At 41.6% G+C, this 27,081-nt stretch overlaps 1 protein-coding gene across 1 annotated transcript in view; it reads left to right on the forward strand.

Annotated features, from left to right (window-relative positions):
• Positions 1-328: 328 nt before the first annotated feature.
• spdl1 (spindle apparatus coiled-coil protein 1) overlaps positions 329-27,081 on the forward strand; it is a 55,291-nt gene continuing 28,538 nt past the window's right edge. Inside the window, exons 1-8 of the mRNA XM_034180892.1 lie at positions 329-538; positions 4,899-5,075; positions 6,402-6,596; positions 12,431-12,580; positions 12,669-12,767; positions 13,720-13,830; positions 15,385-15,525; positions 17,876-17,982. Coding sequence (XP_034036783.1) covers positions 368-538; positions 4,899-5,075; positions 6,402-6,596; positions 12,431-12,580; positions 12,669-12,767; positions 13,720-13,830; positions 15,385-15,525; positions 17,876-17,982 — 1,151 coding nt within the window. The 5' untranslated portion in view covers positions 329-367. The remainder of the gene's footprint in view (positions 539-4,898; positions 5,076-6,401; positions 6,597-12,430; positions 12,581-12,668; positions 12,768-13,719; positions 13,831-15,384; positions 15,526-17,875; positions 17,983-27,081) is intronic.

Consider the following 27,081-nt stretch of genomic DNA (forward strand, 5'->3'; position numbering starts at 1 on the left):
AGCCAACTGCTTTATTAAACCATTTTACTTTATTGCTTGCAAAAAAACAACAAAAAAAAAACAAACAAAAGAAGTTGGCCTTATGTATCAGCCGTCAGCCACCCCGTTCTCTACACCCAATGTCAGTGACGGTAAAGCCCATATCTGTCGACCGTGTTAACTTTACAGTTTTTGCATTATTTATAAGCTATACTATGCTGATTTTTTAAAAAAAATGCTTTTAGAATGAAATTTTGCCAGAAAATGCCACTTCAAGAAATTTTTCCATACATGGATATTTAGGAAAATTCCATACAGAATATTCCAGGAGTGGAGATGTCAACTGACCTTGGCCAGAAGCTTAGATCTGGTTTTGTCTTAATGCTAGATGTGTGAGACTGATGCATCAGAGGAGCTCCAGCGGCTGAGGAGTCTGCTGAAGGAGCGGGAGGAGCAGGTCCAGCAGGCTGCTCAGGCTGGCCTGGATCTACTAGACCAGCAGATGGAGCTGCAGAACAGGCTGGATGAACAGAGAGTTGAGATGACTAATGCCTTGGAGGTATGATGCCACACTTTGGAGGAGGCAGTAAAACTGATGGAGGCCCGGTCACTTTGAAATGTGACCTGCCAGCGGACACAAACGTCTTCTGTCCCACGTTGAAAACATTTGCTTTGTAGTAGCTTGTATTACATTCTGATGAAAATGACCCCGACAGCCCCCACAACCTATCGGCAGTAGTGAAGGTTTACCACGTCTATTTTGTAGTATTAATCTGTTCCAACATGTCTCAGAGGTGTGTGTGTGTGTGCCGGGAGGGTACTCCAGTGTCATTTGCCTGATTGAGATATCCCATAATCCCTTGCGCACCAGAGAGGAGCTGCAATCCAAACAACATGGAGAAACCACATGACGACAATTGCAAATGAACATTATACTACCAAAATGTAAATTTTTTTTTCTGCCTTTTGTAACATTTTGTCAAAATCATAAAGTAATAAAAGCAACAAAACAAAGCAGATCAAAGTTTATAAATTCTTTTTCAAAAAGATGCCCATGTCTGCATTGTCTGGTCAGAAGGTAACGATAATAATCACACCACTTTGTAAATGTCGTTATATCAGTGGACTCCGACCTCGGCTTGCTTGACACAGAGAAGATGCAGCACACACTCACCGATCTGAATGATCTCAATCTTTGCACACTTTCTGACATCAAATCCTGTTATTTCCGGCTAATTTTTTACGTGCCTGGCTCCTGACGTGTGTCATGTCTGCTGTACTGGTTTGCCTCCAGCGGAGCACATGGCGGCAGCAGAGGCTTTTTGTGTTTAACAGGCTCTTCATTTGAAGGCAAAACTGATTTTCTCCCCACACTCCACACTTTGCATCAAGATTTGAACACTTACGTTAAAAATAAGTCACTATGGCAATAAATCTGTATTTCACACAATCGTGCAAATTTGCAATTAATCCACAGTTCATACGCGTGTCGAACCGTGGAAATGTGGTCCGTACAGATCGCAGATCATTTATGATCTGTTACACAACTACTATACACAGTTTATCACAGCTACAGAACCTACAACTCCTTCAGAGTTGTCATGGATGTCTTGGTAGCTTCCCTCACCAGTCTCGTTGCACATCAGAACTGCTTCTTCTAGACAGATTTACAATGTAATACTGCACCATTTGTGTTCTTAGTGACTGATGTAAATTGACAAGCCATGTTCAGTATGGATGGGTATCGAAAATCCAGTTCCTGTTAAGAACCGATAAGAAATGATTTGATCCACTGATATCAATAGCCTTTTTGCTTAACGATTCCCTTATCGGTTCTTAACTTCGCATTACGCTGGAGTGGCCGTTGTTTTTGAGGGTGTGTATCAGGATAATCAGATAGCAGGATAATTTCTCTAAGTTGATTGCAGAACTGCTGTTTCTGAGAAGCTGAGAAGCTGCGATGCAGTAGGTCGCGGTTTTTTCATTAACCTCTTAAACCCTCGAGTCCCCAAATTTGGGGGCTTGCCCTGTTTTGGAACATTTGAACACTCATAACTAAACCAATGCTGACACCAATATACACTTATTATACATCAAAATATCAAGCGAAGTCTCCTATACCAAAGTATCCACTTCAATCACATATCAACTAACCACAGCTGAAACGGCAAACAAATAAAGACGTGATTTTGGTGAAATAGGCTCTAGGGCATAAGAGGTACCCTTCAAAGCCATTTAAAGGTGTCAATTGTGAGTCACCTTTATGCTGATTAAAGTCACTACCTGGGACTCTTGTCTTGTTGTGGGCAAGAAATGACAATCATCCTCTGTTACACACTGGAGTTTTTATTCGTTCCTTATTAAATTTTCATGGGGCAGCGCACGCAGTGGTTCTCTGGTGTGAGCTGGACCCGCTTCACCATTTTGTAAACTGAAGTTACTGTCCCTCAGGTAAAGGAAATAATAATAATAATAATGCTATCTTCTGTTTTGTGGGACTAACTGCACAGCTCCAAACACTACGCAGCTCTCAGCCGAGTAAAGCTGGAAAGATAGATTTCAGTCAGAATTAATAACTTTGAATCGCTGTTTTTAATCAAATGACACCTTTTTCCAAATATTGTAATACATATGACAAAACTACCACCAACCAAAACCACCCCCCCCCCCCCCCCAAAAAAAAAAAAATGAGGCATCCTCTGTTCTTTATGAATTACATTGATCTTGACTTGCAGCGCAGCCGGCTGGAAGAGCTCAGCTCAGAGTCTGTGGAGTTACATTTGTCTCATTTATAGCTGAAAGGAAATGCTTTTGACAACTACAGATTTTATTTATGTCCAGAGATCAAGGATTCAGTGACCAATTTCATATTTATTTACTTTAAGACTCAATAAAATGTTGTTGATATAGAAAACCTGTAAAACCTACTTTTAGTACACAGAAAATTCACAGGAGGTATCGATAAGGGAATCGATAAAGAATCAGATCAATAAGCAGAATCGATAATGGCATCGACATCAATAAATGTCTATCAGTACCCATCCCTAATGTTCAGTGACTTATGTTCATGTTTCCATCCCCTAATGACTCTAAACAAAACTGACTGACCTTTAATAACAGCAGTCCTTATATTTAGTTTGTTCAGTTACTTATGGCCTCTGAAAATGGAGATGAAAAATGGCTGTAATTCCTAAATGAGTCATGTGAAGTTTTTGTTAAACCCTTGAAGCTGAACATCCTGTTTGTTTCATTTCTTCTCCATTGTTGTGGTGCACTGCACAGAGACAAAATTACAAAAGTCCCTGTCCAAATACTCATGGATCTGACTGTACCAAGTTATATTCTCATACGTGTGCAGGCTTGGGGAGTAACGGAATACATGTAATGGCGTTATGTAATTAGGATACAAAAAAAGGTAACTGTATTCTGCTACAGTTACAGAAAAAAGACGTATTCAGATTACAGGTATATTTAGTAAAAATGGGGATTAGTTCGCAGGATTACAATTTTAAGGCATTTTATGATATTATCTGTATATAATTTTTTTTTTTTTCTTTGAAACGAAAACGTGGACAGCATGACGTCTCCTAACCGGGCAAAATACAGTTGATGAAGTTCCCGGATGTTAATGCATTTTCAGTGGAGATTTGCGACTGAACACACTCAGAAAAATGCTTGTAAAATACGTGTTAAAAAATGCCATTTTGAACTGGATGTCGAGCCAGTAAAATTAAATTACATTAAATTATGTCAGGAAAGTATTAAACTTACTCTGACACACACACATTCCCAAATATTAGTGTTGAAAGTGACACGGATCTGCGCTGTTCAAGCTGCTGAGCTGCTGCTCTGTTCAACGCAGCTCCTAAAACCATTACAATACATTTATATACATATTATATTTTTACACAATTATCCTTTATTGACTGAGTTTCATTCATGGAGTCAGTGGTGTGTGTGCACATCTCTATGTGTGGGTGTGACTGTGAGCGGCACAGCGCGGGTCATTATAATCTCATTATTTTTAGGTGCAAATTAAAAAAAAAAATCCCCAGTCTTGTTGAACCTGTGTCATCGGGCGACACAGGTACGGCAGGAAAGATACAGCTGTTTATCATCCAAATATCACAGACAGAGTGACAAGAATAACCAAAACCACTTACTTATGGAAGGAAATATTGTCTCCCTTGTTCCTCCGTTTGTGGCTTTGCCAGCATGCGCAGCTTTCTGGCATATTCCACCTGTTTGTTGAACTTCTATGCACGCAAATCACTAACTTGCCCGGAATTAAAATGGCGATCACGCCTCCTTACTGACAGTATTTACTTAATGGTTTTCATTATGCTTTTGTTCTTATTTTGAAAGTTCAATAAGTGGACTGATATGTTAAACATGGTGCGAATGCTACGTGAAAGACTAAAGTAAGATAATTTTATGTTTACTGAACAAGTAGTAGACTTTTTTTTTGTTTTGTATATTGTTCTGCAAGCCACTTTTAATTACAAATTCATCCGCACACCACCTGAGTTTTCATTATCCTTCATTTGTTTGGCATTTTTTGTTGAAAATTTAGCAGGTGAACACTGGGTGTGTTTAAAACAATATTGTGTGTGCTCTTAATTCATAATGTGAAGTAAAACAGACCATGCCATGTAAAAGAAACAGTTTTATTTTTGCTTAATAAACTGTACTATGTGGTCAAGACTATTTATATTTAGTTTCTTTTGTGTGTATTAGCATATTTGATATTGGAGTAATCCAGAAGTAATTGAAAGTAATCAAATTACATTACTTTAATATTATGGTACTTGGATTATGTTACTGACTACATTTTTCAACAGGTAACTCGTAACTGTATCGGAATACATTTTTAAAGTAACCCTCCCAACCCTGTACGTGTGTGTGTCTTTGCTCCACAGGCTCTCGAGCAGGACAAATACACGTTGCAGAAAGAATTGGAGCTGAAGACCCGGATACTGGAGTCGCTGCAGTCGGACTACGACTGTTTGAAGAACCAGCAGAAACAAGAGCTTCAGCAGCAGCAGGAACATCTGGAGAGGAGTCACAGTGTGGCCATAAAAGAGTTCAGCAACAAGGTCTGACCTCAGTGTGCATGTCTGTCATCATCCTCACACTACAGTCACACTAACACTAAGGCCAAACTGCACCGTGAATGAATGAGTGAGTTAGTGTGTGCTTCATCACCTGGTTGTGCAGGCAGGTAAGTTGACTCTAACATCTCCTGGCACGTCTTTATCATGATTAAAGTTTATCTTGGAACATGAGTTGCATGTTGTCAAGCAACTGTACAAATGTGATTGCATGCACAAGAGCGTACTGACATGCTGTCTTGGTGTGTGGTACACGGGCTCCACAGCCGGGGACAGGAAGGCGGTGCAGAGGGTCATGAACACTGCCTTAAAGATCACTGGCTGCCCTCTGCTCAGCCTGGAAAACATCACCACATCCTGCTGCCTTAAGGGCCTGTCACACTGCACGCATTCACGGTGTTAAACGCATCGCGCAACACTCTAAAACCCATTATTTTCAATGAGAAGATTGCGTTATTGACAGATTGCGTTAAAAACCACTTGTCATTAGGCTGCCATGGTCAAAGTTCAACCCAATCCAACTTTCACCGCTGCATGCTGGGAAATACATAGCTTTGCGCATCCAATAGAAACGACAAAACACGGAAAAAAACAGAGTGTAGAAATGTGTCACTGAACTGTTAACAAAAAAGGAAAGAAAATCCGCACACCAGTAAAGCGCCCAAAATCTTTAACTGACCCAAAAAAGCAACGTTTCGACCTTGAGGTCTTCTTCAGGCAATTGTACCTGCCTGAAGAAGACCTCAAGACCTTTACCTGTGCGCCTAAAGCAGGTCATTTCACTGATTAGCTCATCTACCTGCCTGAAGAGGTAAACTAATTAGAAATACAATAGAATCAGCTGATTTGACAGGCGGATGGAACAAAGAGTTGGTTTGACTTTTACTCACTGAAGCCGGTTTGATCCACCTCTGGTGTTGGGCGTGTGTGGAAATCAGTGTTTAGCCTGGGTGTTCTAACACTTTAAAGGGAATGTGCAGGTCACAGTATAAGCTGGCTTCTTCAATCCATAGTCCCATTTTTGTTTGTAACTATTTTGAAAGGAATTTTCAGTATTTACCCCATGAAAAACACCTGATTCCAATCATAAAAAATTGCTTTCAGCCGAGGTGGCTCTGGGGTGCCGTTACTAAAGTGATGTCATGGAAATCTACATTATTTAGAATAGTCAGCTCATTTGACATTTCATTTACCAGATATATGCACTTTATTATGTTGTTTTTATGGACTGCAGCTCTCCCTGCCTGGCTCGTGCTGACTCCACATCATTAGGAGTGACTGCACTGATGGTTCTTTGTTTATTTTTCTCAGTTAATGAGGTTGCAGTCTGTCCTGGAAGAGTCACAGCTCAATGAGAAGCAGCTGAAACACAAACTTGAAGTGCAGACGGAGACGCTAAATAACAAGCTGGAAGAGCTGCGAGCTCTGAATGAACACACTCAGAGTTCCATGACGTCTGAGATGATGGAAGTCCAGATGAAGATAATGGGGTTGGAGAGCAACAAGGTAAGTAGGAGGGGCTGAAGTTATCTGCTGTCAAACCAAACATAATGGATTTGTCCAGAAGTGGCTTTTGTCAAATCAGTATTGTATAGAGACATTGACTCCTCCTTGATTTGACCCAGAAAAAAATAGGCCAAGGACAGCCCCTTCTGAAATTGTGATAATGTTATGAGATGAAAGTAGAAAAAAGAAAGGTTCTCCACACTTCTGCCAGTCACAACAATCTGGTACAACCAGGTCAGGGCAAAACCTGAAGAGAACAGGAACGCTGGTGCAACACAGACGTCTGAGCAATAATTTACATTTATTCAAAGGTGCATAACAAAATTAGGGACTGATGTTTGGTTACATCTTCATCAGAATCCTTGAGTAAATGTAATTTATTGCACAGACATCTGTGTGGCATCGGCATTCCTTTACTCTTAAGGGTTATGAGATGAATTTGTATTCAAAATGTCTTCAGTCTGTTAAGTTTTAGTGTACAATAATTACACAATGAAGCCTACAGATTGACAGATGTGCATTTCTTTAGCTCCCATACAGCCATTAACACAGACACCAGTGGGCCTCAGGGCCGATAGAGGACTGACTTTATTTATATACGACCATAAACACAGACACCAGTGGGCCTCGAGGCCGACAGAGGACTGACTTTACTTATATACCACCATAAACACAGACACCAGTGGGCCTCGGGGCCGATAGAGGACTGACTTTACTTATATACCACCATAAACACAGACACCAGTGGGCCTCAGGGCCGATAGAGGACTGACTTTACTTATATACGACCATAAACACAGACACCAGTGGGCCTCAGGGCCGATAGAGGACTGACTTTACTTATATACGACCATAAACACAGACACCAGTGGGCCTCAGGGCCGTTAGAGGACTGACTTTACTTACATACGACCATAAACGCACACACCAGTGGGCCTCAGGGCCAATAGAGGACTGACTTTACTTGCATACGACCATAAACACAGACACCAGTGGGCCTCAAGGCTGATAAAGGACTGACTTTACTTATATACAACCATAAACACAGACACCAGTGGGCCTCAGGGCCGATAGAGGACTGACTTTACTTATATACGACCATAAGCACAGACACCAGAGGTCCTCAGGGCCAAGAGAGGACTGACTTTACTTAAGGTGTGCTGACACTTGCATGACCTGTGTCGTGCAGGAGAGTAAACTCGTTTTTAACGGGTGTAGACTGAATGTGAGAGGGGCACCGGCACGTGCAACTGCGTATAGAGAATTTTTGAAATGTTCCAAAAAATGTCAATGGAACAGTGGTGTAGCGCCATTATACTGTTACCACAGCACCGTTATACTGTGCTGTGCTCTCAGATTTTTTTTTTTTTTAATCCAGCCAGGCTGTTTCTGCTGAACGGACTGCTGCCTGCTGCCTGCTCCCTGCTCCCTCGACGGCAGTCAGCTGAGCAGAGCCACAGCTCAGAATGGGAGAGCACAGCGTCTCTCAGTGAAAGAACAAATGCTGTGTCAAAGTCTTCCAATAAAAAGAGCTCCTTCTGCCCTGTGTAGCTAGTGACACATTAAGGCGTTATTTTACAGATGAAAGTCTTCATGTTTCCAAAGTTTGCTCAAATAAGCCACAAAGACGGTGTGAGAGATCAAATTACTTGTATATGAGAACTTACAACCCCAATTCCGTTGAAGTTGGGACATTGTGTGAAATGTAAATAAAAACAATACAATTATTTGCAAATCCTCTTCAACCTATATTCAATTGAATACACCACAAAGACAAGATATTTAATGTTCAAACTGATAAACTTTATTGTTTTTGTGCAAATATTTGCTAATTTTGAAATGATGCCTGCAAAATGTTTAAGAAAAGCTGGGACAGTAGTATGTTTACCACTGTGTTACATCAACTTTCCTTCTAACAACACTCAATAACCGTTTGGGAACTGAGGACACTAATTGTGAGTGTCATGATTGGGTATAAAAGGAGCATCCCCAAAAGTCTCAGCCATTCACAAGTAAAGATGGGGCGAGGATCGCCACTTGGTGAACAACTGCATGAAAAAATAGTCCAACAGCTTAAGAACAATGTTTCTCAACGTTCAATTGCAAGGAATTTAGGGATTCCATCATCTACAGTCCATAAAATAATGAGAAGATTCAGAGAATCTGGAGAAATTTCTGCACGTAAGCGGCAAGGCCGAAAACCAGCATTGAATGCCCGTGACTTTGGATCCCTCAGGCGGCACTGCATTAAAAACTGACATCATTGTGTAAAGGATCTTACCGTGTGAGCTCAGGAACACTTCAGAAAACCATTGTCAGTTAACACAGTTCGTCACTACATCTACAAGTTAAAACTCTACCATGCAAAGCAAAAGCCACACATCAACAACATCCAGAAATGTTGCCGCCTTCTCTGGGCCTGAGCTCATTTGAAATGGACAGACACAAAGTGGAAAAGTGTGCTTTGGTCTGATGAGTCCACATTTTAGCTTATTTTTGGAAATCATAGACGTCATGTCCTCCAGACAAAAGAGGAAAAAGACCATCCAGATTGTTACCAGTGCTAAGTTCAAAAGCCAGCATCTGTTATGTTATGGGGGTGTGTTAGTGCTCATGACATGGGCAGCTTACACATCTGTGATGGCACCATCAGTGCTGAAAGGTACATCCAGGTTTTGGAGCAACACATGCTGCCATCTAAGCAACGTCTTTCAGGGACGTCCCTGGTTATTTCAGTAAGACAATGCCAAGCCACACTCTGCACATGTTACTACAGTGTGGCTTCGTAGTAAAAGAGTGCGGGTACTAGACTGGCCTGCCTGCATTCCAGACCTGTCACCCATTGAAAATGTGTGACGCATTATGAAGCGCAAAATACAGCAACGGAGACCCCGGACTGTTGAACAAATGAAGTCGTACATCAAGCAAGAATGGGAAAGAATTCCATCTACAAAGCTTCAACAATAAAGTTTATCAGTTTGAACATTAAATATCTTTGTGGTGTATTCAGTTGAATATAGGTTGAAGAGGATTTGCAAATCGTATTCTGTTTTTATTTACATTTTACACAATGTCCAAACTTCATTGGAATTGGGGTTGTACTTTGCAATAAATTTGATTCTGATTTGACAACCCAGTCAGTCCAGGTTTAGCTCTTGTTCAGACAAGACAATTAGAGGTTATATTGTTTTTAAAAAAATATGTAATCTCACTCAGAAATGTTAAAAAGAAAAAACTAAACTGTCAACATGACAGAAAAACTGCCTGTTTTACTGGATTAAAGGTACAGTGTGTCATTTTTGAAGAGGAGAGCAAATGCTGAACACATCAAACATTGTGTTTTAAAACTTTTAAATGTTATTTATTTTAATTAACAGAAACATCCAACATAAGTGTCATTTTTTTTTGTCCATTATTCTTGCTTTCAGTGCATCTAAAACCAATTAAAATGACTTGCAACGCATGCCAACTCGGGTGATAATTGCCAACAGCAAAATTTCTGGGGAGAACCCTGCAACTGTTTTACCAAACAATGACAATGTATACATAACAAATAATTACCTTTTTAGACGGTTCCAAAGGCTTTCTCCAGCTCGTTCAGTGCGCGAACGGCTCTGGCTGGAGCGGTCCTCTGAATCAGGAAGTGATTTGAGCCATTTTCAGCAGTCAACTTGCAGAGAAAATGATTAATCTGCTATGAAATAATTATTTTATATATGCATTGTCCACCGCAGTGTGTGGCAGCCGGTGGAACAAAGCATGGCGTCCAGCTGGGAACACAGCAGGTGGGATCGTCACGACGACGTGTGCGGATAAAAGTCGTGCAAGTGTCAGGGCACCTTAACATACAACCATAAACACAAGCACCAGTGGGCCTCAGGGCCTATAGAGGACTGTAATAAATAATGTAATGAAGCACATAATGAATTAAGGCAGCAAAAAGCTGAAGCGGGTGCTGGACTGCAGGTATACCAGTGGGAGGTTAACCTGTAATCAAAAACAAATACGTTTTGTTCAAAAGCTCATCATACACATCAGGCTCTTTTGCAGCCACTTAAGTCTGATCCTGACAGTCTCAGAAGCTAAGCAATGTGGGACCTGGTTAGTACTTAGATGGAACACCTCTTCAGAAGACATGGGGCTGTGCTTGTTTCTCCATCATGTACTTGTTTCTGGAGTTGTCAGGAAGAGAATCTGGTGTAAAACTTGTGCCAAATACCATTGTGGATCTGGCTGTATCTGCTGTGGCAATCCCGGACAAATAAAAAATGCAGTACAAGAACTACAACAACACTGCATTTGGCTCTTCTGTGTGGCTCAGTGAACACTTATGCATCTCATGCTCACTGTTCATGTGGCTTAATCTCACTCAAACCCCTCATGATTACTTAATCTCTATTGCAACTGAAAGTGTTGTAATGACTGCAGGAGGATTTAATCTGTGACTTTTATTTTTTCTTCAAGTCCAGTAACCTTTAATAATGTCATTGCATCATTATTCTTCTATTCATAATGTATCACTTCACTCGTGCTTTTACTAAAGTTTGAAGTATTACAGGTTCAAATGTCTAATCATCAAATGTTCACATTTAATTTTTCAAATAATCTGGGTTATATAAGCGTATTTGACAGGTCTTTAGAAGACACGTAGGATGTTTACTGTATAATCAGCTAGGGCTGCAACAAACGATTATTTGGATCATTGATGAATCTGATGGGGTTTCGACATGATTAATTGATTAGTGGGAAATTTTTTAAAAATGTGCCAGGGAAACAATTTTTCTCTCCTTCCATCACTTTATTTAACAACAGAACATTATTTGAAAACTTAAAATACTTGAAAATCAACAAATCGTAATAAATAATAAAAGTTTATAATAAAGAACAAAAACAATTATTTCAAATGACATTTCTTTATCAAAGTGCTGAGTTGCCATAAAACAACATTGAAACATATAAATGTTACAAAATATATGGTGAAAAAAGAGGTATTTTTGTTGCTGCAAATGAGCAATTAGCATAACCAGTTAACCATAAAACCTAAATCAAAAACCGTAGCCTGACTCATTATATGTGCAACATTCTCTGTATAACTTTGTAAACTATGTGGTCATTTCACAGTGACACATGTGACTCATGTCTCTTTCTCTAAAATTGTATTGTAGCATTATTAGTTATTATTACTATTATTGTTGCTATTATAATATATAAATAAAAATAAATTAAAAAATATTACAATTTGTAATACATTTGACTCTTTTACAACAACAAATGCTGAGTCATTATTATACAGAAAACAAATGCACGAACATGCTGAAATGCCAGCAGCTTAATGCTAACTTTAACACTGAAAACGCTATAGACATGCTAACGTGTTAGCATCGGCATTAGCATAAAATACATCTATCAACTGTTTCAGAAGACCAAAACAGGCCAGTTTAACATAAAAAAGTAAATATTCCTCACAGACATATGCTCTTTAGGGTTTTAGTGGAGAAAAATTAAGATAAAGCGAAATAAAACAAATGAAACCAATGAAGCAGCAGCTGGAAGCACTACTTCATTGGTTCAAGATTCAAACCAAAGCTCGGTTGATTATATGGAAGAAACGAAACATTTGCGGTAAAACAAAGTTATTTAACAACTAATCGATGTCTAAATTAGTTGGCAACTATTTTAATAATCAGTTTTAATCGATTAACTCGATTAGTTGTCTCAGCTCTATAATCAGCAGTTCCGTCTTTACAAAATGTTCGTTTAGGTCGGTGCCATGTCCAGATAGTGTTCTTGTTTTATCCTCTTGTATTCTGGGATTAATAGTCTCTGTCTACTAGCTGGAGTTGGAGCGCACACTGCAGGAATTGCAGTACAGAGAACAACAGTTGGAATTGACCAATAGCAGCCTGCAGCGCCACCTGGAGCAAATCACAGAGGAGAAAGAGGAGCGAGAAAGAGAAGCTGTTTCCTGGTTGACTGCCTTAGAGGTATATGTGGTCACAAACTGGACACTAAACATCTCTTTGTATTAATCTGTCTGTCTGTATAACTTTTAATTTTTCTTCCATAAAACAGAAATGTCGGGAGGAGAACAGGGACTTACAGGTCCAGTTGGATCAGGTTGTACAGCAGGCTCAGGATCCCAACAGCAAAGGCAACTCGTTGTTTGCTGAGGTAAAAGCAACGCTCAATAAGATGCAACATTTGTATAAGTCTGTTTTGCCCTGTTTATCCAGGACAGGTTACAGTAATAACAGGCTACAGAAGCTCGACCAGATCCTCCAACTCCTGGCAATCCTTCTCCGTTCTCTGGGCAGATGGAGATACATAATCCTTCTTGCATACTTTTAATCCTGCCCAAAATAAATCCATGAAGTGGGTGTTCTGTATGTTTATTTTCCAAGGATGAATGAGTAAATTATCATAACGGAGTGTGTTTATGAGCCTCCTCATTACTGACAGCTCCCAGGGCTGTTTAACATAAAGGGGCGTGTCTGTACTGATTTAAAAATAATTTAAAATCACATGGACCACCCAATTTGTATTTAACGATTTTGTTTCACCATTTGTAGGACCACACATCAATTAAGACTAACTAAAAGGATAAAACAACTATAACTGTATAAATGAATGTTTAGATGTACAAATACTTATATATATAGAAAATAGTAAATAGAAATAAATGTACTGTAAATGAGCCAATTTTGTATAAATAGAATATTTTCAAAAAATGGCTCAAGTTACTCAATATCAACAAAATGCTTTATAGTAAAATTAAAAATACAGTCATAAAATGTGCTTGTGACACAGTTAATGGCACTCGTGTACTGGCATCACGCCAAGTGTGAAGGACGTCTATGAAGCAGTAGTTGCTGAGAAAATTCAGTTTTATGTTCATAAAATTGGCAGCGTTTTGGACAAAGTTTGGTACTGCAAGGATCAGGACAGTGTTCAGTACAAATGTAACACTGAACACAAGTAAAATCTAATCTGGTTGCTAAAATCTTGTTTCAGACCCAGACTATGGACCCAGTAGCTGTTTAGTCAGCCACATTAGCATTAGTTTAAACCTCAATCAAATGAGGTGTTTGTGTGTTTCTGCACTGATTGTGTTTTTGTGTTGCAGTTGGAGGACAAGCGAGCTGAGATGGAGAGACAGCTCATCAGTATGAAGGTCCAATATCAGTCCCTCCAGAAACAATATGCCTTCAGTAAACAGCAGCTGCAGCGCATGAAGGTATTTTGTGTCTGTGTGTGTGAGTGTGGGTGTGTTTGTGTTCACATTGCGTCGCCCTCCTCCCATAGTTGAAAAATCTGAACTTTTTCACCTTGTTGTGCCGCAATGACCAATCAGGGACTGGATATGTAGAGACGTGGAGATGTCTGGAGTTTGAGTTGGATGTGAACATGTCCTGTCTCTGGTAGCCAGCCTGTAAGCAGGACTTATGTCCCTTTTGTCCTTTATTTCACAATTATGACAGTTTTTGGGGGAGAGCGAGCAGCAGCAGTGGAGTTTTTTTATTTTATTTTTTCCCCTCACATGCGCACGAGGGAATCATCCATGAAGATTATTTTATTTATTAACTACACAGATGTATAATAAAACAAATGGTGACTGGTTAATAAACACTATTATGACAGAGTTTGGGGGAAGAGCGAGCAGAAGCCCCGCAGCAGGCAGCAGAGTTTTTTTTTGTTTGTTTTTTGTTTACATATGCGTGTGTGTACGGGACAGGAGGTCCTCAGACTGGGTCCTGGAGAGGCAGAAGTACCGCTGAAAGCGGCCGTCCCTGCTGCAAATAATGATACTCCCTGAATTGGGAACGTCTCATGAGGATGAGGATTGATTTTATACCATGTACACAATGCAGTAAAAACTACACACACAAAAAACAGCACAGAAAAAAATTGCGGATTGCAGCTGCAGCAGCTCCTCGCTTTTCTCTCACAAATATGTTTGTATAAAGTCCATAAAAGTCCTGCTCACAGACTGATTGCCAGAGACAGGACATGTCAACATCAAGTAGAACTCCAGACATCTCCATTTACTCACGGATGTTCGTTCACACACGCACATGTGAACAATAAAGAAAGAAAAAAAACTGTCTGGCTGCAGGCATTAGTTCCTTGTTCTCCCCTCAAACTCTCATCACTGTGTTTAAAAAAGGACAAAAAAAGAACATAAGTCCTGCTCACAGACTGATTGCCAGAGACAGGACATGTCAACATCAAGTAGAAATCCAGACATCTCCACATTTTGCTCACGGATGGTTCGTGCGCACGCGCGCGCATCTCGCGGTCAAAGGAGGAAAGATAAACTATAACAGAACTCAGAGCGCAGGCCTGCAGCTCAGCACAAGTGTAAATATAAACTAGAAGAGAAGTCTGAGTGCACAGTCTGTCTGCAGCCAAACTGTGCAAGAACCTGCAGGCTGCGTCCTCACCTCCTCTCTGCCCCCTGCTGCGCGCACCTGACACAGAAATTCCTGCGTCGTCATGACGCAACATGACGCAACAGGGAGCAACTGGGAGCAGCCCCGGTGTGAAAGGGGGTTAAGGATCAGCATTACTTATCTGAAGCACCTTGGGGTGACTTGTGATTTGAAGCTGTATGAATAAATTTAACTGACTCAACCTGTTAGAAAAGCAATTCAGTACTTTTAAATGCTTCTTTTAACAAATCAGCAGTTTCTCTTTGGTGGAGTTCCCGCCATAAACTCATTATTATTACGTACACTGAGTGTGACGTACTCTCAGTCATTGTTATTTCTTGCGGTCACGTGGTGTACAGGTCCAGATTGCCACCCTGATGCAGCTGCAAGGTGCCAGAGCCGACCCAGCTCAGCTCGAGAGGCTCCAGGCTATGCTGTCTGAGAAAAACGGAGAGATCCAGAATTTAATGATCAAAGTACAAAGACTGGAGAAGGTGGAGGTGAGTCATTACGCGCCCAGATTTAAAACGTCACTCACAGCAGAGAATAAATGAAATGCAGCAGAAGTAAAAGGGTGCTTGGGCCATACGGTGGATTAGTGGTTAGTACTATTGCCTCACAGTGAGATGGACCTAGGTTCACTTCCCGCCTGGTCCTTCGCCCCGTGTTCACAGGTGCTCTGGTTTCCTCCCACTGCCAGTGTCATACATGTTTGCTGAAGTGGTGACTCTAAATTGACTATAGGTGTGTGAGTGTGTTTGTCTGTGTGTGTCGGCTCTGTGATAGACTGGTGGACTGTTCAGAGTTCATCCCGCCTCTCCTCCAGTGACTATTGGGATAGGCTCCACCCCCTTCATGACCCTTAACTGGAATATGCAGGTTTTGAAATTTGTTAGATAGATACTCCTTGGGGTGCACTCTGCCTCTAACTCCCAAAGTGACTTAAAAAAATATGTAGAATTAAGTATGGTTTTAAAAAATATTTCCTGGGTTTTTAGCTTTCATAGTTTCTTTTCCAGTTTAGACTCAACTGTTTCAACAATCTGCCTCAAGGTACACAAAAGAGTGCATACAAAAGCAGCCTTGAGCATTGACATGTTTTTAGTTTCACAGCTTCATAGTGGAGTGGACCGGGGAGCCGAAAAAGAGAGAATAAGGAAAAGGATTCCTGGGGCCCAGAGAGGCCCCTAATACAGTTGTAATACTGACAAAACAATATGACACTATATGTATATAATACATATGTAAAGTAAATCCCTTCAGCTGCTCCCTTGTTTTGTACTCTGTGTCGCCACAGCAAATCCAAGGTGGATCTGCATGTTGAATTGGCACAGGTTTTATGCTGGATGCCCTTCCTGACGCAACTCCACATTACATGGAGAAATGTGGCAGGGGTGGGATTTGAACCCAGAGCCTTCTGAACTGAAACCAAGCGCATTAACCACTTGGCCACCACCCCTATGTATATAATACATATACTGTATTTTATGTACAGTGTATTGGTAACACTAAGTTCATTTGTTTTGGAAACATTTCTCAGTGCTCACTGCCCCTCTGTATTCACGTACAGTAAAAGGGTTCAGTCCACCTGCTGCTTCAGTCAGACAGCTGCAGAGCCTTTTCACAGACAGCCAGTGGAGGGGAGAACAAGGCGGTGTGCCTCAGTGCTCTTTTCTTCCCCTGCTCAGTGATCCCTTAACCGCAGTACAGAGGCTCAACAGGCATATTAATCTGTTGAACACAAATTTTTATTTTCCAGAACAGAACGTAGCTCTTTAACATTTCTGCTCTGCAGGCAGCTCACCCTCCTCTTCTATTCCCTACTTAAAAGTTGTTTTAACTCAACTTGGTGCACTACTGCCACCAACTGTTTGGTGGGGAGCGCTGCAAGCAGCTGCAGACAAAACTCAAATAACACAAAACCACACAGACCTCCCACGATGCTACATATGAGATATTCTATGATCCCATCTTTTCGAAGGGATCGGCTGAGCCGGTAACATCAGAAAGCAAACACAAAGATAAGAAAAAAGGCCAGACAGGAGAAAGAAATCAACAGTCAACTCAACAGTATATCACCCAGTTGTGTTGAATTAATAGATTATTATGGAGAAAAACATTAAAGAATGAAAAATCATTCTGAAATTTTAAAAAAGCCTATAGTCTGTATTTATTTGAGAACGATTTTATGGTTTAAAAAGCATCGGGTATCACTGAAATACCAGCCTCGTATAAGTATTTTTGTCAGTCAGAGTATCAGTCTTGCAGCAAATAATTGAATCTAAATGAATTTCATTGTATTTTCAGTGCGTCTCCCAAGTATAAACCGACCTCATGTACAACTTCAGTCTGTCTGTTTCTCCTTTGCAAACATTCTTTATTGCACATTTTACTTGCCCGTTTTTACTGTGAATTATTTAGTGTTTAGTGTATATTTATACATGCTTGTACAGAAAGAGTATAGTTCAAACTTGGAGTCACATTCCTTGTATTCTTGTAGATACTTGGCGAATAAAGGCTATTCTGATTCTGAAATAAGTGTCAAATCATGTCTTTCATTTCACAAATATGGGAATGATAGTCAAAAATATCATTAAAATGCATAGTTTTATGTAAACTGTATAAACATTTTCCACCGGCGTAGCGGCCGGTTATGAACAGGCCCAATTAGATTTCGTTTCATGGGGCCGAAAATCCTTGGCAGTGCCCCCGTGAGTGGAACAGAAAAAAACTAAACATTTAAAATTTAAAGAAAATTCAGGAAACACAAGTTTGAGTTTCACACCACTTCATGATGTGTCACAAGTCAGAACCTTTCTACAATATAAAGTGTATATTGTGTTTGCATAGATGATGTTAAAGTCTCAGCCAGTGGATCCTGCACCACCAGAAGGCAGCGACGGCCAAGATGAGACCTACTACACTGACCTGCTGAAAATGAAACTCAACAACACTGTGTGAGTGATACTGGTTAATCAGTTTATCAACCATGGAACACAAAACTACCAGATGATTGCTTTGGCCTCTTGATTTGTTTTTAAATCTTGATCTTTGACTTTTTACAAAAAAAGTGTGTAGGGGGGGGGGTGGAATCAATTCTTTTGTAGCCATTTAAAGGATCAAACCAACAATCAATGAAACCACAGGAAGCTGGTCCAAAAGGAGAGGAATGGGGAGGGAGGGAGAGATGGACAAGAAGAATGAAATAGATGAGGAGAGGGTCTCCACTGTTTGGGGCCCAAAGATTAATTGTCTCTTCTTTAAACCCATGGATGCGCACAGTGGAGAGCTCAAAATAAAAAATATCAGTAAAAGTCAGCAGATATTGTCACAGCGTAACCACATCGTGGTGTTTCCACCTGGTGAAGACCAACTTCTGAGCAGCCCTCAAACCAGCGAAAAGCATACATTTCTGGGCTTTATGTTGTTGAAGCTGATGCAAGTTATTTTTAATCAACATGGATGACGTCAGTGGAACAGATTTCAGTTCAATTTATTTTATTTATATAGCACCAAATCACAACAATGCCACCTCAAGGTGCTTCACATGAGTAATGTCTAGCCTTACCAACCCCCCTGAACAAGCACACAGGCAACAGTGGTAAGAAAAAACTCCCTCTGATGATAATGAGGAAGAAACCTCAGGCAGTCCAGACTCAGAGGGGTGACCCACTGCTTAGGCCATTCAGTTACAAGACTTTTACAACCTTTACAAGAATTTCTGAACAAACAGAAGAAACTGAAAACAGAAACAGAAAAAACAGCAGATCAACAAAAACAGTCCTTAATTCAAATTAAAAAGCAGTCCTTTTTGGTTTTTAATCTTAGCCCCACAACACGTGGGGTTTCCAACACAGGTAGCGCTTCCAGTCATTGGAGTAACAGGCAGGGCATCCTGAGGTCAGTCCGGCTCCCTGGGGTGCCAGGCCAGCACCTATTGAAGGTCTCGGCAGTGTCATCAGGGGCCAGACCCCTAATGCTAGACTGCAGTAATCCTGGTTTCCATAGTAGAGAAGCTTGAATCTTCGACTGGACTGGGTTGCTTGATGCGAGGATGTTTCGCTTCAAATTGCAGAAGCTTCCTCAGCTAAAATTCTTGCTCTGGTAGTCTGACTTCTGTCTTGACTCTTGTATAGAAGAATAAACAGAAGCCACAAAAGCTGGAGTTTTAACCCTAACCAGACCCCTCCTACCGAGAGGCAGACTGCTATAGGATAGTGACTAAACAATAGCTGTAATTAGCACCTATTGTGCTCTAGCTAGCACCCTCCTAATGACAGGGCAGCTGTCCCTCCTAATGATGGGGTGGATGCCTCTCCTGATGGCTCCCTTGACGACTCTCCTGATGACGTTAATGACTCATTACCATGAACAAAAGACTGAAACTGCTTTGTCTTTGTTTTTTGCTCAGTCTTTTGTACCAGAGCAACAGTTTTAGCTGAGGAAGCTAAACGTCTTGAAGCGAAACTATTTGAAGCGAAACGTCCTTGCGTCAAGCAACCCAGTCCAGTCGAAGATTCAAGCTTCTCTACTATGGAAACCACCTGGACAACTGAGAGCCTACACAGAAACATAAACCTGGTTTGCTTAAGAAAGAAACCTCAAGCAGACCAGACTCAGATTTTACAATAATTTCTTAACAAACAGAAGAGCAACAAAAAGAGAGTCCTTCATTGAAATGAATAAAAATCAGTCTATCTTTCCATTTTTCATCCTCTTCATAGCTGCCCTCATTTCATCCTTACTAATCTCTTACACTTCCCAATTTACTCTCGCCACATCATCCACCCTTTTTGTTCTCTTATTTTCTTCATTCATCAGCTCCTCAAAATATTCCTTCCCCCTTCTCAACACACTCTCCTCGCTTGTCAGCACATTACCATCTGCATCTTTTACCACCCTAACCTGCTGCACATCCTTTCCAGCTCGTTCCCTTTGGCCAATTGGTAAAACACTCTAAAACATTGCAGTTGCATTTAGTTATGTCCACTTGCTACCTCTCTTTAACATAAAGAGGTCTTACAAGTTTTGGATGTTGAACTCAACTTTACAAGTTGAGTTGAGTTGTAAAGTTGAGGTAGCAACTTTAGGTAGTTGAGGTAGTTTACTGTTTACTTTCTTTACTTTCACCTATCACCACTCTTTTATGCTTGGGTACACTCTCCACCACCTCATCTAACTCACTCCGGAAATCTTTTTTCTCCTTCATGTTGCAACCTACCTGTGGGGCATATGCACTGATGTGATTCATTATAATCCCTTCAGTTTCCAACTTCACACTCATCACTCTGTCAGACACTCACTTAACCTCCAACACACTCTTAACATACTCTTCATTTAAAATGACCCCAATACCATTTCTCTTCCTATCCTCACCATGACACAGCAACTTGAACCCACTGCCTATGCTCCTGATCTTACTTCCCTTGGTTTCTTGCATACACATTATGTCTACCTTTCTCGTCTCCATCATATCAGCCAGCTCTCTTCCTTTACCAGTCATACTGCCAACATTCAAAGTCCCAACCCTCACTTCTACCCTTCTAGTTTTCCTTTTCTCTTGCTGTCTCTGGACATGTTCTCCTCCTCTTCTTCTTCTATGCCTATCCATATCCCAATTTCCACCGGCACCCTTTGGTCACTGCCACCAGTGGCGGTCGTTATTTACCCTGGCCTCGGCTGATCTGGTATGGATATTCAGTTTGTACTCTGCATCTTTAGTTTGGCTTGTTTTACACTGAATGCCCTTCCCTGATGCAACCCTGTTCATTTCTTCAGGCTTGGGACCAGCACTCAGAGTGTACTGGCTACGCACCCGTGGTGGATGAGTTAGTGTGCCTTAAGGACATAGTGTAAAATTTTGGTCAGGCTTAATTTTTGTGCTATAAAGTCTATGTTAACTGATAAACACCCTGAATGAACTGTGTTTGTTTGGTGATCAGGATTCCTGGACGTCTTTTTGGTCATGTCCCAAACATCATTCCAATCAGATTGAGTGTGGAGTTCAGGGATTTCTGCCCACAGGAGTGAGTCCACTGGCAGTGGGTGATTTGCTTCCTTCAGAATATAACTGTATATCTTGGAGAATGCCCCACCCCCCAAATTTCACACTTAATCTTGAGCAATAAGTGTTCAATCAGTGAAGCCTGCCATGGGACACCATAGGTCTTCATTGCAGTGTTGCATGAAGTGTTGCAAATTAAACTGGACAGGAAGTTCCTCTCAGGAGTCTTGGCCTCTGACTACAACACATTTACAAGAGAATGAATGTTGTTGTCATAACACTGCCAACCATGGACAAACTTCACTGGGTGTTTATCAATTAAAATTTAATTTCAATTTATTTTTATTTATATAGCGTCAAACCACAACAATGCTGCCTCAAGGTGCTTCACGTGTGTAAGGTCTAACCTTACCAACCCCCCTGAGCAAGCACACAGGCAACAGTGGTAAGAACATTGTAAAATCTTCACAATTCTTTTTCAAAAGTGTATAGATGAGATAAAAGATAAGAAAATCCTTTATTAGTCCCACGACAGGGAAATTTACGATGTTACAGCAGCAAAGGAATAGTCACAAAACAACTATGCAAAGTATGCAGACATAAGGTAAAAGAAAAATACCAAAAACACACAGTACTCACATTCTGTGCAGAATAACAATATATACTGTAGAATACACTATTTACAAGCAAGAAAAAAGAATGCATCGTAATATTGCAGGAGTGTTCACGTGATGAGTTCAACTTATACACGAGTGTATAAGTTATTATAACACAAGAACGTGTAGTATTATTGCACATGAAAGCCAGAAAAATTGTTACTATAATGATATTAGTGATCTGAGCTGTCTACTGGGAGCAGTGCTGGTTGTGGAGTCTGACGGCAACAAGATGGAAGGACCTGTGGTATCGCTCCTTCGTGCACTTGGGGTGCAGCAGCCTGTCACGCCGGAGCTTGCCAGTGCAGTCAGAGTGTCACACATGGAGTGGGAGGCCTTCATCAGCAGGCATGACAGCTTAGCCATCATCCTCCTTTCTCTCACCTCCTGCACTGAGTCCAGAGGACTTCCCAGGACAGAGCTGGCCTTCCTAATCCCTTTGACAAGTCTCCTCCTTTCAGCAGTTGTGATGCTGCTGCTCCAGCAGACCACTCTCACTCATTCCACTACAGAGTCAAAGAAGGTCCTCAGGAGCGCCCGCTGCACTCCACAGGACCTGAGTCTCCTCAGCAGGTAGCGTCTGCTCTTGTCTTTCTTATAAAGTGCAGTAGTGTTTTTTGACCAGTCCAGTTTAATGTTTAGGTGAACTCCCAGGTACTTGTAAGAGTCCACTATCTCAGTATCTGTTCCCTGGATCTTCACTGGTGTCGTAGAGAGCACCCGTGCCTGCGGAAATCCACCACCAGGTTTTTCCTGCATTGATCTGGAGGCGGTTCTGCTGACACCCCTCTGTACTCTCTGTCATCCTTGTCAGTGATGAGGCTGACGATAGCAGAGTCGTCAGAGAACTTTTCCAGGTGACAGTTGACATGGTTGTACATGAAGTCTGCAGTGTAGAAGGTAAAGAGAAAGGGAGCCAAGACGGTTCCTTGTGGGGGGCCCCGTGCTGCAGTTTACCATGTCAGAGACACAGTCCCTCACATACTGTCTCTTGCACTTCCTGGTTTACTCTGAACACATCATCCAGCCTTCTCTGTCTCTCTCGATCTCTTTCACTCTCATTTTCTTCATTCATCAGCTACTCAATATATTCCCTCACTAACAGATCCAGCTCCAAGTCCAGAACAGGTAGGGCTTGAACAGGTAGGGCCTCCTGCGGTCTGTCCAGTGCCCTGGGGTCAGCAGGACCAGCATCCGTTTAAAGTCTCGGCAGTGCCTTGTACAGAGAGAAAAGGCGCGGCCAGAAATAACTCAGTCAGTCAGTCGGCCGGAAATAACTGCACCTGAGTCATTAGTTCACCAACAGTAAATCAACAGGGAAGCAAAGAGAATTACAAAGGTATTCACCTGCAGCTAGCCCTGTGCTTCATTAACAGACCCAGAATTTAGAGGAAGTGAAGCTGAGACTTTTTCTCTTGCTAATAATATAAATTAAAAGGAGAGGAAGCATAGTTCCATACTGCACTGGTATGCTAACCATACGAGAGGGAGAATAGATGCGACTTTAGTCTGGACTTGAATGCCTCTACTGAATCTAACTGTTTTTTCTCTGCACACCTTTTTATTTTTTTCAAAAACTATATGGATTTGAATCATGTGTGATTGCATCAACCAAGCTTGAACCTTCGTGCGCGTGCGTGAGTTTTTTCACGCCTGTCGGTTGCGTCATTCGCCAGTGGGCAGGCTTTGAGTGAGCACTGGTCCACCCCTCTCGTTGGATTTTTATTGTGAGGAAAATGTCTGAATAATTTAGAGCTTTGCTGCATCAAATTTTTCCAGAAACTGTGAGAGACAGCCAGGTGGACACCATTCGCTAAATTCAGATGGCTTTCAGGGACAATTTTATGGGGATCACACAGATTGAGGAGTGTTACAGCCGGTTTAAAGACCGCCCACAGCGGCTGAGAGCGCGCCGCGTTCTGAGCAGCGATCGACAGGCTCAAACGACCAGTTCATTTCCAAACGGAATGCTGTGTTGATCCGGGACGTCATCTGACTACCACAGAAATGGCAGAAGACGTGGACATCAAGACTTTTTCGGCACATTCCACTTTTACAGGAGTTTTTGTCATGGAAAGAGGAGCGGAGGAATGCGCCACCGTGCCGCGAATGGCGCAGGACAAAACCACAGGAATTCGCGCGTCGGGACGGAGCCGCATGGCGCAAAGCAACGCCGTGATGAAGCCTCACAGGACATGTTCTGGCATGTCCAGCTAATCCACAATTTCTTGGATAGTCACACGACTGAAAAGCCAATGAAAGTCATCTGAAAGCCATCCTGTGAGACCAACATGGAGGTGGTTTTGTGTCGCGGCATGGTGGCGCATTCCTCTGCTTCTCTTTCCATGACAAAAACTCCTGTAACAGTGGAATGTGCCGAAAAAGTCTTGATGTCCACGTCTTCTGCCATTTCTGTGGAAGTCAGACGACGTCCCAGATCAACACAGCGTTCAGTTTGGAAATGATCTGGTCATTTGAGCCTGTCAATCGCCGCTCGGAACGCGGCGCGCTTTGAGCCGCTGTGGGCCATCTTTAAACCAGCTGTAACACTCCTCAATCTGTGTGATCCCCATAAAATCGTCATCTGAATTTAGTGAATGGTGTCCACCTGGCTGTCTCTCACAGTTTCTGGAAACATTTGATGCAGCAAAGCTCCAAATCATTCATACATTTTCCTCACAATAAAAATCCGACGAGGGGGGTGGACCAGTGCTCACTCAAAGACTGCTCACAGGTGAATGACGCAACCGACAGGTGTGAAAAAACTCACGCATGCGCACGAAGGTTCAAGCTTGGCTGATGCAATCACACGTAATTCAAATCCATATAGTTTTTGAAAAAAATAAAAAGGTCCGTTACTTTTTGGACAGACCTCGTATGAGCAGGATTTCCATCTAATAAATATATGTAGCCCCAGCTCAAATAAAGCACATCAATTCATGATAACTTAATTTAATTTAGTTGGGACTACATATATTTATTAGATGCAAATCCAATCCAGTGAGTCACTTTTTTGGTTGCAGGGAGATTGTTTCACAAGACGAGTGCACGATACCTCAAAATCAGACTTCAGACACAGTGAAGGGAGGACAGAATCAGTGTAATGTGGTCAAACCTTCTGGTTCTCGTCAAAGTCTGGCAGGAGCATTTTGAACCAATTTTCGGCCCCTAATGCTGGACTGCGGTAAACCAGAGAATAGGATGTTGCAATAATCCAGTCTGGAAGAGACAAATGCATGGATCAGCGTCTCTGCATCAGCCATTGACAGGATGGGATGAATCCTTGCTATGTTACAAAGATGGAAGTAAGCAATCCTCGTGATTTCGCTAATGTGTAGGTCAAAACACAACTTGGGATCAAAATCACTCCAATGTCCCTCACTTTATCAGTCTGATATATGACACATGAGTCTGGGTTAAGTCTTAGGTGGTCAAACTGGTGTCTGTCTTGCTGGACCAAAGACCGTCATTTCAGTCTTCTCTGAATTCAAAAGTAAATTGCTAGACATCCAGCTTTTCACTGAAGCAAGGCAATCCTCCAAAGTCCTGATGTGTATGAGATTACTAGATATCGGCATGTACAACTGAGCGTCATCAGCACAGCAGTGAAAAGTGATCCCATAACGTTGAAGTACACTCAACAAAAATATAAACGCAACACTTTTGGTTTTGCTCCCATTTTGTGAGATGAACTCAAAGATCTAAATCTTTTTCCACATACACAATATCACCATTTCTCTCAAATATTGTTCACAAACCAGTCTAAATCTGTGATAGTGAGCACTTCTCCTTTGCTGAGATAATCCATCCCACCTCACAGGTGTGCCATACCAAGATGCTGATTAGACACCATGATTAGTGCACAGGTGTGCCTTAGACTGCCCACAATAAAAGGCCACTCTGAAAGGTGCAGTTTTATCACACAGCACAATGTCACAGATGTCGCAAGATTTGAGGGAGCGTGCAATTGGCATGCTGACAGCAGTAATGTCAAGCAGAGCTGTTGCTCGTGTATTGAATGTTCATGTCTCTACCATAAGCCGTCTCCAAAGTCGTTTCAGAGAATTTGGCAGTACATCCAACCAGCCTCACAACCGCAGACCACGTGTAATCACACCAGCCCAGGACCTCCACATCCAGCATGTTCACCTCCAAGATCGTCTGAGACCAGCCACTCGGACAGCTGCTGAAACAATCGGTTTGCATAACCAAAGAATTTCTGCACAAACTGTCAGAAACCGTCTCGGGGAAGCTCATCTGCATGCTCGTCATCCTCATCGGGGTCTCGACCTGACTCCAGTTTGTCGTCGTAACCGACTTGAGTGGGCAAATGCTCACATTTGCTGGCGTTTGGCACGTTGGAGAGGTGTTCTCTTCACGGATGATGCGAAGGAGATGTGTTGCACTGCATGAGGCAAATGGTCCTCACACCAGATACTGACTGGTATCCCCCCCAATAAAACAAAACTGCACCTTTCAGAGTGGCCTTTTATTGTGGGCAGTCTAAGGCACACCTGTGCACTAATCATGGTGTCTAATCAGCATCTTGGTATGGCACACCTGTGAGGTGGGATGGATTATCTCAGCAAAGGAGAAGTGCTCACTATCACAGATTTCGACTGGTTTGTGAACAATATTTGAGGGAAATGGTGATATTGTGTATGTGGAAAAAGTTTTAGATCTTTGAGTTCATCTCATACAAAATGGGAGCAAAACCAAAAGTGTTGCGTTTATATTTTTGTTGAGTATATATGCCCATGCAGGGGGCCTAAGACAGACCCCTGTGGAACCCCATATTTCATGGGAACAAGGTTTGATATGACTTTATTGTATAGGACACAGTGAGAGTAATTGGTTAGGTAGGATGTTAATCACGCAAGGACATTCCCAACTATTCCAGTCCCAATTATAAGACAGTAATAATCAAAAACAGGTGAGTGAGAGTTCCAGTGAGTGAAATTCCAGATACTTTTTGGCCATCCTCCAGAATGCAGTTAGGTGAGACACAACAGGACCAAAGTGAATATGTTTTCGATTTAAAGGGGTATTAGTAAATACAGGGTGTTTCAAAACTCATTCATGGTTTTGTATTGTTTATTGAAAATTTAATTGAAACATAAATTGGATGAAATTCACATGGTAAAATCTACATTATCTGAGAATATTTGTGGTACCATGTTTTATTTAGAATGTTCATACGTCAGTGGTACACCTCGATGTGTGCGCCACCTTTTTCATAGCAATCAAGCCACCCTTTCACGCTTGCCTGATCAACATCTGACTACATTTCGGGAGTCACTGAAGCACACGTGTTTCTGATGCATTCTTCAAGCATTGGGAGATCCTGAAGCCTTGTTCTATAGACTTTCAACTTGCTGTAACCCCACAAGAAAAAA

This window comes from Thalassophryne amazonica, chromosome 11 (assembly GCF_902500255.1).
Source record: "Thalassophryne amazonica chromosome 11, fThaAma1.1, whole genome shotgun sequence".
Lineage (NCBI taxonomy): Eukaryota > Metazoa > Chordata > Actinopteri > Batrachoidiformes > Batrachoididae > Thalassophryne > Thalassophryne amazonica.